The 14,186-nt window shown below is 40.4% G+C and overlaps 1 protein-coding gene across 1 annotated transcript; it reads right to left on the bottom strand.

Moving 5' to 3' along the window:
- Positions 1-6,946: 6,946 nt before the first annotated feature.
- LOC148542048 (uncharacterized) lies at positions 6,947-13,774 on the bottom strand. Its single transcript, XM_088473983.1, has 9 exons — positions 13,690-13,774; positions 10,623-10,861; positions 10,184-10,383; positions 9,970-10,095; positions 9,751-9,888; positions 9,339-9,452; positions 9,030-9,164; positions 7,198-8,223; positions 6,947-7,079 (listed from the first exon to the last, which is right to left on the bottom strand). The coding sequence occupies exons 2-8, from the start codon at positions 10,709-10,711 to the stop codon at positions 7,628-7,630; spliced, it is 1,398 nt and encodes a 465-aa protein (XP_088330109.1). The 5' UTR covers positions 10,712-10,861; positions 13,690-13,774; the 3' UTR covers positions 6,947-7,079; positions 7,198-7,627.
- Between the last annotated feature and the right edge of the window lie 412 nt (positions 13,775-14,186).

Raw genomic sequence — 14,186 nt, 5'->3', positions numbered from 1 at the left:
AATGTATTCCAGAATACACAGCTTCCTTTGAAAACCCACCCTGTGAAAGTCAGACTCAGGACTTTTGAAGAATCTCATGGCAGGCAACTTTGCATTTGGTGAATGTATGTTTAAGCCTATGCAGGTGGAAAATCCGCTTTACTAACTCTGATACCGTAAGTATTTCTTGCTACACCAATCAAATAAGAGCTTGCACCCTGCTTCTATGTTTCCAGCCTCAACGCTGATAGGATGTAAGTCGCTGCAGAATAATGTTGGTGAGCTGAAGTGAAATACAGGCATGGAGGTGTTGGTATTTAGTAAATGTCCAAATTTTAAACTCTAATTTGATGTATGTGTTTTTTGTTTCTTATGGTGGAGTTTTGCCTGATGTCCTATGGGATTTTTTTTCATATTGTTTGCTGTTTTTCTTGCCATCGCCCTTTGGACAAAGAAAGTCTTTGGATTACTTGAATTATATATTTGCCTTTTCAATTATTGCCAGTAAGTATCCTCATTCTTGTGTAGTACCGTAAAAATATCAATGCCACATCGCTTCTATGATGAATTCTCCTCTCAGTATCTAAATGAGGGCCTTCAATATTTGTACGCAGCATTTGTTTTTGGTCGAAATAGAAGGTATTGTCAATTAATCTTATTATGGTAATTTACACTATCATTACAGTGTTAATTTTTTTTATTGTTTTTTTATTTTTAGCTCAGAATGGAACAAGTACCTTGTGAAGATATTGACCACTAAAGTACTACTTTCAAATACACATCCATTTCATATGTCATCCTCAAGGTTGTGACCCTTGGAAAAAAGGATTTTTTATATACAACTAAAGGTATTTTTGTAAGATTTATTTTGCAAATCTTAGGTCTTATCAAAGTGCACGCGCCAATATAGCTGTCATTGTGGGGTTTTTTTTAGGAGAAATGTTAAACTAATTTTTATTTGAAAAAACAAATATTATAATTTTAATGTCAAGTAAATTGTCGTCACCGTTGGTAGTAGTGGCGTTTTTTTCCCCAAATATCAATTGATTTCTCAAGGCACAACATTTATGGCTGATATTAGCAGCAACCCTGGATAATTGTGTCTGTACATTGCAATAGATGCCAAAGTAGTATTTACATATGATCTCAGTAATCTCCATTTTGGCCACTTTAGTTTGCAACTTTTGAACGTAATGTTACCCACTGTAGCCATTGGATATTTCCAATTTTATCACACCAACGTAGGTTTCCCCAGAAACTTGTGTTCAAAGGTCTTTGTCCATCTTAAGTTCCTGCCCGTCTATATGTGCTGAAAGCTGTAATTGTTGTCAGCCAACAAAGCATGTCAGGTTTTATTTTTTAATAAAGTTTAGCTGCATAAACTGGTTAATAATTTAAATGTGGGGATGTTTTATTTTGTATAATTTTAAACCTACGCAGTAAATGGCATCGCTATTGTATTATTATCAAAATATACAATGAGGTCTATGTTTTCATGTACTTAAGATATGTAAAATATATGATTCAGCCTACATATTATATTGATTACTATATTTTTAGTTATTTCAATATAGATAGTTGAAGTTGAATTAATGCTTTTAAAATTCTTGTTTATTCACCATGCCTTAGATGTTGAATTTAAAAAAAATGTTTTTTTTTTTTTTTCCTAGACCACCTTAAACAACTGTTTTGAAGAATTGGATGAAGTCACATCTGTAACTGGTGATATTTTAAATTTAATAAATATCATTTTTGGATCAATAAAAAATTTTAATTTTTTTTGTGATTTACATTCAAAAGTACAAGTTGAGCTCAAATTCCACTGTGTGTAACATTGTGAAAATAAACTTTCAATTTATTTTTTGAAAATTTTGTTGGGGTTTTATTGTATTAAAAAATCATATGTAGGGTTGCCATTTTTCAGTAATTGTATGTATCTATTCCTTAAATGTCTAATAACTGCTATAAAGGAATATTTTAGCATTTATCTACGTGTTTTTCACAATTATGTTTTGCAGTGGAATACGCCAACAATGTTTAAAGGCAGCAGTAGCGGGTGCTAGTCAAATGAACACAAACACGGACAGACCGTGAGTCTAGACTAGACTCACGGTGTGTCCACATGGTTTTTGATTAACCATTTGAGTCAGTGGTCAAAGTGGGAATTATGAAGTGGGGGTATGGAGGTAGCCTGCATGTGCGCCGGAAAGGCATATGCCAAAAAATGAGTTTGGTTGTTTTGAGGAGAGTGGCTACTCAAAAGGGGGGTGTCAGCATCCATCTCTTACCCTTTGCACCCATAGGAAATAAAACGAACATAAATAAAACACAAACGGGGTCAATTGTTCAGGGTGGCGTCTATGCTAATGGGTGTCCGATGGAGCATTTCAATTGCTGCTCTGTCGGGCTACCATTAACTCTCGAAGACACATTTGTTCTCGCAGTATCCTGACGTGGCGAGAAGAAAAGTTTGTGGTTTGGTTGGCAAAACGGTAGTTTGGGTGTTGAAAAAATTACTTTAGAGAAGTTTAGGCGAGCATATTTTGCTTCTGTGCGCTTCAAAAATAATGGGTCACCGAACATTTGAATTGCTCCATTGGGCACCTGGTACTTTAGACGACACCCAGAAGAAGTGTATTTCCCCTACAGACTTTCCATAAAAGAAATGTACACATTGGCACTGATAGGAAAATATAAAAATACATAGGCCACCACCGATGGATAGGAAAATGCAGTGGGATAGACAGAGGTAATAAGGCACACAGGAGTGATGGGATACACAGGGGTGGCTAGGGACACAGAGGAGGCCTGGGACATGGGTGGCGGGGTACACAAGGGATGGTAGGGTACACTCTACACAAGTGTGGATTCTGGTATTAGCCACTAGTTGATTTTGTACAGACCTATGGAGGAGACTGTGTGAGCTAAGGAGGAGACTGTATGACTATGTTTGAGGGCTGTAATGGTGTGGAGTAGAGAGGTATCCATCCAGAAGATTGTCGAGGACTTGGAGGGAAGCAGGGAGCAGTGCAGGTGACAGTGGGTGGCAGCAAATACTATACTTAGAGGCCGCTGCATCAGGAATAACTCCAGGGCTCAGCCATCCGCACCAACATTCTTAACAGTGGACCTGTATTGACGAGCTCTCCTGTCACCAGCGGTGGAAAGGCAACACAGGCGGCACTCTGGAGGGATTTGCAGCATGGTTGAGTGAGGCATACCCGTCCGGCAGGGGAAGATGCGCAAACAGGCGGGCCACGGAGCACTGCAGGAGACAGACACAAAGGCCAGCAGGAGTATGCTACAGGCCCCGCAACATGGTAAGAGTTATTGATTAACGGCAACGTTAGCCTTATCCAGACTGTGCCACAGCGGCAGTAACAGATGCTGTCAGGGTGGCGGGAAATGGCCGGCACAGCAGGGCTCCGGAGCATGCCTGAGTGAAACTGTGAGTCTGTCACTCTGCACTCAAGTCACGCCTCGGCACTCAGCTGTGCAATACTGACAAATGAAAAATAAAAACTAGTGCTGGAAGTGTCGGTATGTTATTCCGTTGCATACCGGCACATTTCAAGCACTGATTGGAGTGCCAGCCGCACCTGCTGCTTGTCTGTTTATTTCATAATGGGAAGGCACCCCCAATTACTAATATATAGGCGTTAGTGCCAAGTATTGGCACTAAAAAAATTATATATATATATATAAATATATATACACACACACACAAACATATACACACAGACACTAACTAACAGCTCTGTAAGAAACGTATTATTTGTTAAGGCCTATTAGGAAACGATAGGTTTTTAAAGGAAAAAATTTAGAAAAAATGCCTTAGCGTATTTGCTTTTAACGTGTGATCATTTATATATATATATATATATATATATATACATACATAGAGATAGATATAAATATATATCTCTATCTATCACAGGTTAATAGCAAGTTTGCTCAGGATATTGTCAACATTTTTTAAACCCAAAAGCTATACTTTCCCAATATTCCTCAAAAAAATTTAGGTTTCTTACAAAGCTGTAATTGTGGGTGTGTATATATATATATATATAGATTAGGGATGAGCGGGTTCGGTTCCCTGAGAACCGAACCCACCCGAACTTCGGGGATCCGGGGCGATCCGAGCCCAAGCTCGGATCTCCCTGTCTGCCCCGGATCCCTCTCCCGAGGCAAAACCTCGAGATCTGCTGTCGGATCTCGAGGTTTTGCCTCGTGCGGCCATTTAAAAAAAAATGCCTTTGCCTTTAATGGGCAAAGTGCTGATTGGCTGACAGAGCCGCCTGTCACGGCTCTCAGCCAATCAGCATTATGGTGCTCATTTGCATGTAGCACAGACTCGTGAGATCCGTGCTACATGTATCTGTGTGACTGACAGTGACACAGAGCAGAGATGGGTCAGTGAGACCCGTCTGTGCTGCTGTGTATTTCAATGACACAGATGCACGCACGGACCAGGAGATCCGTGCTACTTGCATCTGTGTCATTGACACAGAGCACTGCCGGGTCCGTGAGACCCGTCTGTGCTGCTGTGGTAAAAAAAAAAAAAAAAAACCTGTGTAAAAAAAGAAAAAAATGGCGTGCCCCCCCCAAAAAAGAGCAACCAGCCCCGGGCATTAGTGACCCAGTGCTGGGGGTGCTTAAATACAGGGGACAAACGACGTAGGGGTCCCCTGTACTTAAGCACAACCAGCACCGGGCTAGTCAGAACCAGCGCTGGTTGCCAAAATATGGGGGACAAACGACGTAGGGGTCCCCCGTATTCTGCGCTACCAGCTCTGGGCTCTGATCCGGTCCTGGTTCTGGAAATACAGGGGAAAAAAATTTGTAGGGCTCCCCTGTATGTTCCAGAACCAGCACTGGACTTTTTCTAGCGAGGGGCTGATGCCACAGCCAGGGGAGCCCTTTCACCAGGCCCCCCAGCCGCAGCATCAGCCCTGACCGCTAGTCAGCCCAGGCCGGGGATCCCTGGAGAGCTGGGGACCCCCCCCCAATAAACGGGTCACCCTCTCCAGGGCCCTGGTGGCGGTGGGTGGCGGGTTGATTGTGTGGTGTGGTGTAAATAAAGAATATCAAACATTGTCTTTACGTTCCAAAGTAGGCATCCCCGGACTTGGCAAAAAAAAAAAACGAAAACGCGATCCACGAACTTAGTACCGTTCTATAGAACGGTACTTCCCGAATGAGAGCTTAGCGGCGGGGTAACACCATGGAAACCCCGCTGCTAAGAGAGAGGTCATCTCCCATCTCTCAGCCAATGAACGGCTCCCTCCATTGTAGTCAATGGTGGGAGCCGCAAGGTTATTAAAGTTTACCCTGCGGCTCCCACCATTGACTACAATGGAGGGAGCCGTTCATTGGCTGAGAGACGGGAGATGACCTCTCTCAGCCAATGAACGCTTAGCAGCGGGGTTTCCATGGTGATACCCCGCCGCTAAGCTCTCATTCGGGAAGTACCGTTCTATAGAACGGTACTAAGTTCGTGGATCGCGTTTTCGTTTTTTTCTTTTGACAAGTCCGGGGATGCCTATTTTGGAACGAAGAGGACAGAACCTCGCATAGGAGATGGTGAGTATGTTTTTTTCACAGGGCCCCTACTTTACCGGACAAGTGGACCAATGCTACAGGTTATATAGGTGAGTATGTGTACATGTGTATGTGTGTGTATGTATGTTTAATAAACTTATACTGTCACGGTGTGTGTGTCCTGTGTTTTTTTAAACATTTTTTTTACAGGTGAACTACAGGTACTAGTGGGCCCTTAATGCCCTGCATGCTGGTACTTGTGGTTCTCCAAGTACCAGCATGCGGGGCAGGCTAGCTGGGACTTGCAGTTCTACTTGTAAAGACAATGTTTGATATTCTTTATTTACACCACACCACACAATCAACCCGCCACCCACCGCCACCAGGGGTGGCGGGGATAGCCCCGGGCTATCAGCCTGGGGTGCCCTGGAGAGGGTGACCCGTTTATTGGGGGGGGTCCCCAGCTCTCCAGGGATCCCCGGCCTGGGCTGACTAGCGGTCAGGGCTGATGCTGCGGCTGGGGGGCCTGGTGAAAGGGCTCCCCTGGCTGTGGCATCAGTCCCCCGCTAGAAAAAGTCCAGTGCTGGTTCTGGAACATACAGGGGAGCCCTACTAATTTTCACCATATTTAATATAGTTAACGGACATAAAAACCAACATTTATTAATGATTTCATTTTGCTAAGCGATCAGGGCATCCAGTACCGCCCATGTTCACATTGCAAAATGTGATCATACAAGCTGAATGTACAATCCGGTACATTCAGGGATACGTGCTCCGAAAGGAGCCCGTCCCTGCGATGTGGCCGGAGTGCATGCGGGACTGATGCGCATGCGCAGTCCTGCGGGCTGCACATGAGCGGCCCCCATTGCCGGTAGAAAGATCTGGGAGATCCCTCCGCCGGCTGAAGTGCGGTAGGTACCCATAGACTACAGTGGCTAATGCTATCTTCAGATGGCGTTAGCTGCTGGGGACAATATCGGGAGGCGGCTGCAGGCAGCAATGGAGAGATCGCAGTAGGTTTCCCAGATACCTGCTGCGGTCCCTCTTTCATACATCTGGGGGGTTACTTAAAATTTGAAGCAAACACTGGAAAACAGGTGTTTTCGGGGAAATTACCTCAAAGTAACATTGATAAATAGGCCCCTATTTCATGTCTAGCACAAGTAAAGCACCTTAAGACACTGTGGTTTGAGGCAGATTTTGCATACATCCCTTTAACGTTTGAAGGCACACAAACCTCATACAAATGACCCATCTGTGCCTCAAAACAAAAGAAAAACATGCAAAATCAACCACAGAGTACAGTAACCTAATGTATTATATCACTAATGACAAAACACCCATAAATTACTTCAAATAAACTATCGGAATAAGATGAAACAGAAACATTAATGAAAAAAGAAGATTTTTATTTGTGAAAAGATTTTGTTGATTGAGCATTTCGATTAAATTTTTAATGAAGTGTAAAGTTCATAATTATTAATTTTAGTTCTGAACACTTTCTTGAACATGTTTTCTTTCTTGAGGTTCTGGTTTTTTTCTGTACAGTCAGTAATCTAAAAAAAAAAACAATAACAAATATTACATGAGAAGGTAAACTTTAAAAACTTCATATTACAATTAATCATCTAGATGAAAGACTAAAATATAATCAATATGTACATTAATACTCACCAATGTATAATTTTTCTAAATGGTTGTTATCATGTAGTTCTCGCCAAATAACGTACTTGAAAGACGGATCACATAATATGGCTCCCGGGGACAAAAAAAAAAAACTTAAATGATTTGTTTACAAAAATAAATACACAAATATCATTATTAACATACATTCATAGGATAAAAAATGTATTTAAAAAAAAAAATAAGTGGGCTCAGAAAGCAAGTATATGACCATATTTACAATAAGTCAATATTTTGGGAGCTGTCATCATTTACCCACTTAACATACAATCCCATGTATGTATTCGAAACGCCCAAAACTCCCATTAATTATCCTGTTTTGAGGCGGGGGTATGGAAGGAAGTTACATGTTAATTAAAATAATTACACATTCAAAAAAAAGGATCATACGACCTGATATTTGTTAGGAAATGTAATATCTTCATGAAGGTACTTCATCCTCCAATTCTGCTCTTCTGACAATTGCTCCTGGTGGGTCTGGCATTGTTGGACGGTGTGGTCGTGATGGCCGTGCCGGTGCTACCCGTTGGTAGATATATGCTGGTGGATGAAACTGCTGGGCCTCCTGACCATACCATGGCTGTTGCGTTGCATGGGCTCGTGGAGATCCATGAAATGTTGTTGTCCTGTGTGTTCCAAGGTACATCATCATTTTCTGTGTTATTTGCTGAAGAGATGTGGCGATGAGGCTGTTGCTGGTGGTGATATCTCTCTGTGATGTGGCTTGACATTCGGCGTTTTCAGCCATCCTATTGAGTGCGGTGGTCATGACAGACAGCTGATGTTCAATTCCACGAAATCGCTCCTGGCTTTCCAGATGTTCCTGTCTTCGCTGTCTTTGATCCTCTTGATATGCTTCCAAAAGTCTTTGAATGCTTGCATCCATTTGTTCCAGTCTTCGGTCCACGACGTCCCTGAAGCTGTTCTTTTCCATGTCTTGAGCCAGTTCAACAATCTTGTCCACTTGTGCGGGTGGAAGGGTCTGTTGAACCTCAGCCACTACTTGAAATTGTTGAACTAGGAATAAAACATAAAATAGAAAAACTGTTAGAAAAATGCAGAAAAAAAACATTACAACAAAAATAAAAAAATGTCAAAACATATTTATCAGCTGTTTTTATAAAAAAATACAATATGCAAATGGTCACTGTAAGTGAAGGTGGATCCATTTGATATGCCTATGGGCATGAGCCCTGTACGGTAACATGTCGGTTACATCCCAGAACATTAGCGGCCAGCTTGTCCATAGTCACGTTTATCACTATCAAAATGGTTTTGCAAAAAAAACCCTTGTGGTAGGGAATTGTCGCCCGTGAGACCGAGTGAACTTCCTGTTGTAATAGAGCTGGGATTTCACTACTGACATCTCTGGTGATGTCAGTAGGGACACCCAAAAAACAGGACTTCCTTAAGAAAAGTCTCAATTAGACCAGGCACCACCCTAGATGACCTAAAAGCAGGTGGTGAACACTCAAAGGCAAACATGCCCCCCATCTTGCAGTTAGTCCCACTGAAAGTTTTAAAACTATTAGCTAAACTGCTTCCACACACAATCTGGAGGCTAGACATGCTCACTGACCATCTATGGAACCACTTGTGAGTGCTATGCGGTCGCAAGCGGGTGACAATAAGGTCCATCTTGTGTAATTTTTTAAGACAATTTTTACTTAAAAAAAAAACAAAAAAAACAATGACCCTGACATAGGTCTTTTGTGTGCTTGATTTGTAACCCCAAAAAAACACTACACTCTTGAATTTTTAAAACCCATATTAAAAAAAATAAATAAATATAAATTACATTTCAAGATATGTTTGGAACTTACCAACTGCTGTAGGTCTCAAAGGCGTAATTTGTTCAACATCCACATCCTCTTCATCCTGTGATTCCAGTAGATCCGGTCTGAAGTATGCTCCAATATTTGATGCTAGACCTCCACTTGTTGATGGTCCGATGTTTTCTATAGAAAAGAGTTTACACTTACTTTTTTTAAATCAAAAATAATTAGAAGATTGATTAAAATTATGCACAATGATTTAAAAAAAAAATGGAAATAAAAAAAACAATTCAGCTACTAGTTATAAAATTGACAACTGTTTACAATTACATAGAATTTACCCAAAAAACCTCTTACCTAACGGTTCCGAGGAGTCTTGCACACCTATGCCCAAATCTTCTTGTTGTTCACAATCTTGCGGGGTTTCTTCGAATCCAGGTCCTCTTGTATTTTCTTCAATAGTCGACTCTTCTAATTTTAACAAGGGTTAGAATTAAACATAACTTGGCGTTGTAAGGGTATATAATAAAATACAGATAAACATTCTACACAAATCAGTATTTATAATATGATTTACAATTAAATTTGGAGGATCCTCCAGGGAGACCTTAACCCTTGAGCAGATCACACATTTTATTTTTTAATTTTACATTTGCTCATGCAGACAAAAACTAAAAACTAAAATAAATCATTTAATTTATAAAGCTAAACAAACTACACACTATTAGTACGCAATCAACTTATTTTTTTGATAATGTTAAAATGTTACCCTGAATCCTTGTGACACTCTGGGGTCTTTGCTCCACAGATTGTGTGAATCTGACGTCTGTTCCTTCTTCTTCTGGACCTCTGATCCTGGCGGTCTTGTCTGCTGCGGTGCGAGAAATCTCCTTTGATGGTTTTCGAGCTGTAGTTTAGTGTAAAAATTTACATTATAACCCAAAACATTTTCATCTGAGAAAAAAAAATAAAAAAAATAAAACATTACTCTTTTCAACTGTGGTCCCTCTGGGCACATCTGGAGCAATCATACTTGTCCTCCGAACTGTGGTTCCTGCTCCTGTGTCTTCTGTTGTACCTCCAGCATTCTGTTTTCTTCTTTGAGGTGTTGTCTCTATTTTTTTTAGAGAACAAATAATCTTGTAAATATTATAAATGTATACTGAAATTCATTAAAAATATTAAAATAAAATAAAAATTACCATCCACACGAAGAGTAGCGCAGTCACGGCTATCTATTAAGCCTCCGACTCCAGAAACCATTATTGGATTCATCTGTTTCTGGATCTCTACCTCCCATGGCAACCAATGCATGGTGAGTTCTGGTCCACCGCCGGTTCCTCTTTGGTGCTGTCTCTGCTTCTTCATCTTCTCCTTTGTTTGGTGTTTGCAGTCTCCATATCTATAAATTAAAAAAAAAATTGTTGTAAAACATTTTAGACCAAAAAATGTAACATCAAAAAATTTTCCATGCTTCATCCAAAAATTAATACTGTAATAAAAACCATTTTACATTGGAAACAAATTTACTACACATAATACATTAGAATCAGAGTAAGACCAGTGATGTGTGTACATCACATATTGTCCAATGCTACAATCTGACAATAAAATCTAAAAAAATGTATGCTTTAAGTTTACCTCTTCTTGCAAACGGCTCCATCACGTGTACGGCCAGATGTTGCTGTTACCCTGGAGGCAATCTCATCCCAGATTGCCTTCTTTGCCATTCCAGTGGTTTGCTGGGCTCGGTCGCCGAAGATCTTTGCGTAGTTACAGTGCACTCCTTCAACGAGGGTATTATTTTCCACCTCACTAAAACGGATTTTTCTTCTTTTCACTGTTTTTTCTCCAGTCTTCCTTGTCTCTTCTGTCCGACGCTAAAATGAAAAAAAAAAAACATTTTAATTGTGGTGATGTACTTTATTTAAAAAAAAATTTAAATATGTAATTATTTCTTACAAAAAAACCCCATGCATTTAGTTTGTGACACCTGGAAAATTACGTCATCTGAAAACTGAGAGGTCGGAAAGTATCCTTACAAACTAACAATACCGTACTTTTTTTAAAGAAGATTTTAATAAAAAAAAAACAGATAAGGAAACTGTCACTTGCACCAGCCAAACAGCGGATGCACTACAGTCATTGGGGCCGAAAATTACCTGACGGGACATGCGCGCTCCATGCACTGTTGTAAGTGGCCATTGGGGAGCTGTTGGGACACATACTAATAGCAGGTATGTGGATTTCCACATACCACAAGCCTGTGCTGCTCGGAAAAGGGGCTACCCTTTTTTGGGGAGTCTCCGATTCCTCCGAGATCACCGGCTTGCTGTGACCAACTTGGGGTGTCATTCTTTGCACCTAGACCCCTGGTGATTGGGTCTCCAGCCTGTGTCATTACACAGCGGTATGTTTGGGTCTGGTGCTAGTCTTTAATAATGGGGGGAACCCAACCCCTTCTTTGCCCCCTATATTTAAAACCAGCACTAGTCCCTGCAGCCTTGTGGTGCTTTCTTAAAATACGGTTGAACCCTACACATTGTGTTGACTGTTTTTTTAAAACCCACCACTGGCTGCCAAGCCTCGTGTTTTTTTTTTTGTTTGGGGGGGGGTCCTAATGTAATTTTTTTTTTCAATACAAAATTATTTTCTACAAAATTACACAAAAAAAATATCTTTTCTCAAATAAATTCAAGAAACCCCCCTACACATGCGGGGATCACTCTGGGTACCCCATTTTTAACTACTGAAGGAAGTGGGTGTTTCTAATTTCTGCGACAGGTGATTAAATGCGGGTTGGAAACAAAGCGCAGCAGAAGAGCATTTAGTAGATTTTATTGGGGAAAATAACTATGCCCATCAGGTTTGGGTTACTTGAAAATGGGGGTCAGCATTTTTACAAATCAGTAAAGTGAGTTGATAAAAAAAACCATTAAAAAAACATATGCCGTAAACTGCAAAAATGGAAAAAACACTTGGGCCATACTTCGGGACCCCCCCAGAGTCATGTAGGCAGTTTACTTTGTCCCCCCACTTTTCAATTATAAACTCCCTTTTTCATCATCCTGTTTTTGGCCGGGCCTTAAATTTGTAAAACTATTTCTGGACACAGATTACCATTGGGGGACTGTCTGAAGGCCGCACAGGGGGGTCCCTAAATGTTGCACCCAAAATCTGCATTTTTTAATGCCTGCCATTCATAGGTATTTACTTTACGGCCTATTACATTGCATTGACTTAACGCCTAGGCTGAAAGTCTTTCAATTTGAATACAGTGGAAAACTAAATCAGGCGATAAGAACGTCATTGCCAGGAAAGTACCCCAAATCCAGACTTAACCCCTCAAATTGAATAGGGTCCTTAGCCTGCAAATGCAAGTCGGGAATTTAAAAAGCCGCAGCAGGTGTTTTTTTCCCAACATTGAAGATGTGTTGCAGAAGAGCACTTTGGTTTTTTTTTTCGTTTTTGTAAGTGCTCCCCTCAAATTTGGGGTACATGGAAATTTGGAAATTACATTTTAAAAAAAAAACTGTGTAAAAAAAAATAATCAAAATAGGGACACCCCAAATTTTTTTTATCAACTTTGGAGTGAAAAAAAAAAAAAAGGGAAATAACTGTTCCAAAATAGGGAAATAGGTTCAGGGCTATTCTGCAAATATGCGGCAGGTCATTCCCAGGGGTGCAGGCTATTTTTTTTTAAAGCCTGCACCACTAAACCCCAATTCTGCAATTTTTTGCCACAACTATTCAGTGGTGAAAAGTTATCCCCGTTTTTTTCAAAGACTTTTCGAACCTGCGAAAAGCCTTATACAGTTTTAAACCAAAACCAGCGAAAATGACGTCTTTTTTTGCAAAAAAAGACTTTTCCCTCAATATTAAATTCCCCTAAAGGAGCGTAAACTCCGTTTTAGGGATGTTTTGGCAGCGGTGATGTCATTTTGCGAGGTATTGGATTGACACTTTATTCAATTTCAAAGACTTTTCGCAGGTTCAAAAAGTCTTTGTAAAAAAACTGGATTATCTTTTCACCACTGAATAGCTTGTGAAAAATAGTGCAGATTTGGGGTTTAGCGGTGGAGGCTAAAAAAAAAAAGGGACACCACTAAGAAGTATTTTAAACATTGGGGAAAAAAAATAGAGTAAAAAATATTTCAAAATAGGGAAATAGGTTCAGGGCTATTCTGCAAGTATGCAGCAGGTGTATTGTAGAATAGGTTATTTGCACCAGGTGCATAGATGCAAAATTTTTAATAAAGTACTTTAGGGACAAAAAAATATGCTAGTACCCATTTTCATGTACCCCAAATTTGATGGGACCACTTACAAAAAGCAAAAAAAAAAACAAAGTGCTCTTCTGCAACACTTCATCAATGTCGGGAAAAAAAAACCTGCTGTTGTTATTTAAATCCCCAAATTTCATTTGCACGCTCAAACGGGGGTATCCATAGAGATCCCCCATGTTATTACAACTTTAGGGGGGTCCTACCATTTTTACAAAGAAATTTATTTTTTTTCACACAAATCCCACTACGCACCTTCCCGTTTTCCTAGATTTGAAATGGAATACTGGAATAAAGCAGACGCGCACCCTATACTTTATCCCAGAAAAAAGTCCAATATGAAATGTAAACTTCAACAGCAAAGTTTACGTTTCATATTGAATACCCATTGAATACCCCTACATGTGTGAAAAAAGAAAAATTACCTCCGAAGGCTGATCTCCACGGTCCTGTGATGTCGTCCCCACCGTACCACTCTCCCTCTGTCTTGACCCATCTTCCTGTGACGCCTGTCACTCGTCACCAGTGTCCGGAGTCTGATCAGAGGATGAGGACGAGAGGAGTACTCGGCCTCTCTTCTCCCTTGACATTTCTTCTTTTCGGTACCTGAAATGACAAACAATTATTAAAATTTTTATTAGGGATGTGCGCCGGACCATTTTTGCCGGATTTGGATTTGGTTCTAATTCGTCGTCCGGCTTTGGATTTGGATTTGCCAAACTGCGGTGACTGGCTTTGGATTTGGATTTTTTGCCAAAATTGGCAAAAAAAGCTAAAATTACATAAATTGGGCTTTTTTTTCTTACTAGAGTGTTATTTACCTCAATAACATTAATTTCCAGTCATTTACAGTCAATTTAGACCACCTCACAGCTTAAATTATTGTTTTCACCATTATTGGCCAAAGGTTGCAGTGAGTTGA

Source organism: Taudactylus pleione, unplaced genomic scaffold (assembly GCF_031769625.1).
Source record: "Taudactylus pleione unplaced genomic scaffold, aTauple2 ptg000016l, whole genome shotgun sequence".
In the NCBI taxonomy this organism is placed as follows: Eukaryota; Metazoa; Chordata; class Amphibia; order Anura; family Myobatrachidae; genus Taudactylus; species Taudactylus pleione.
This window is presented reverse-complemented; position numbering and strand designations above follow the sequence as displayed.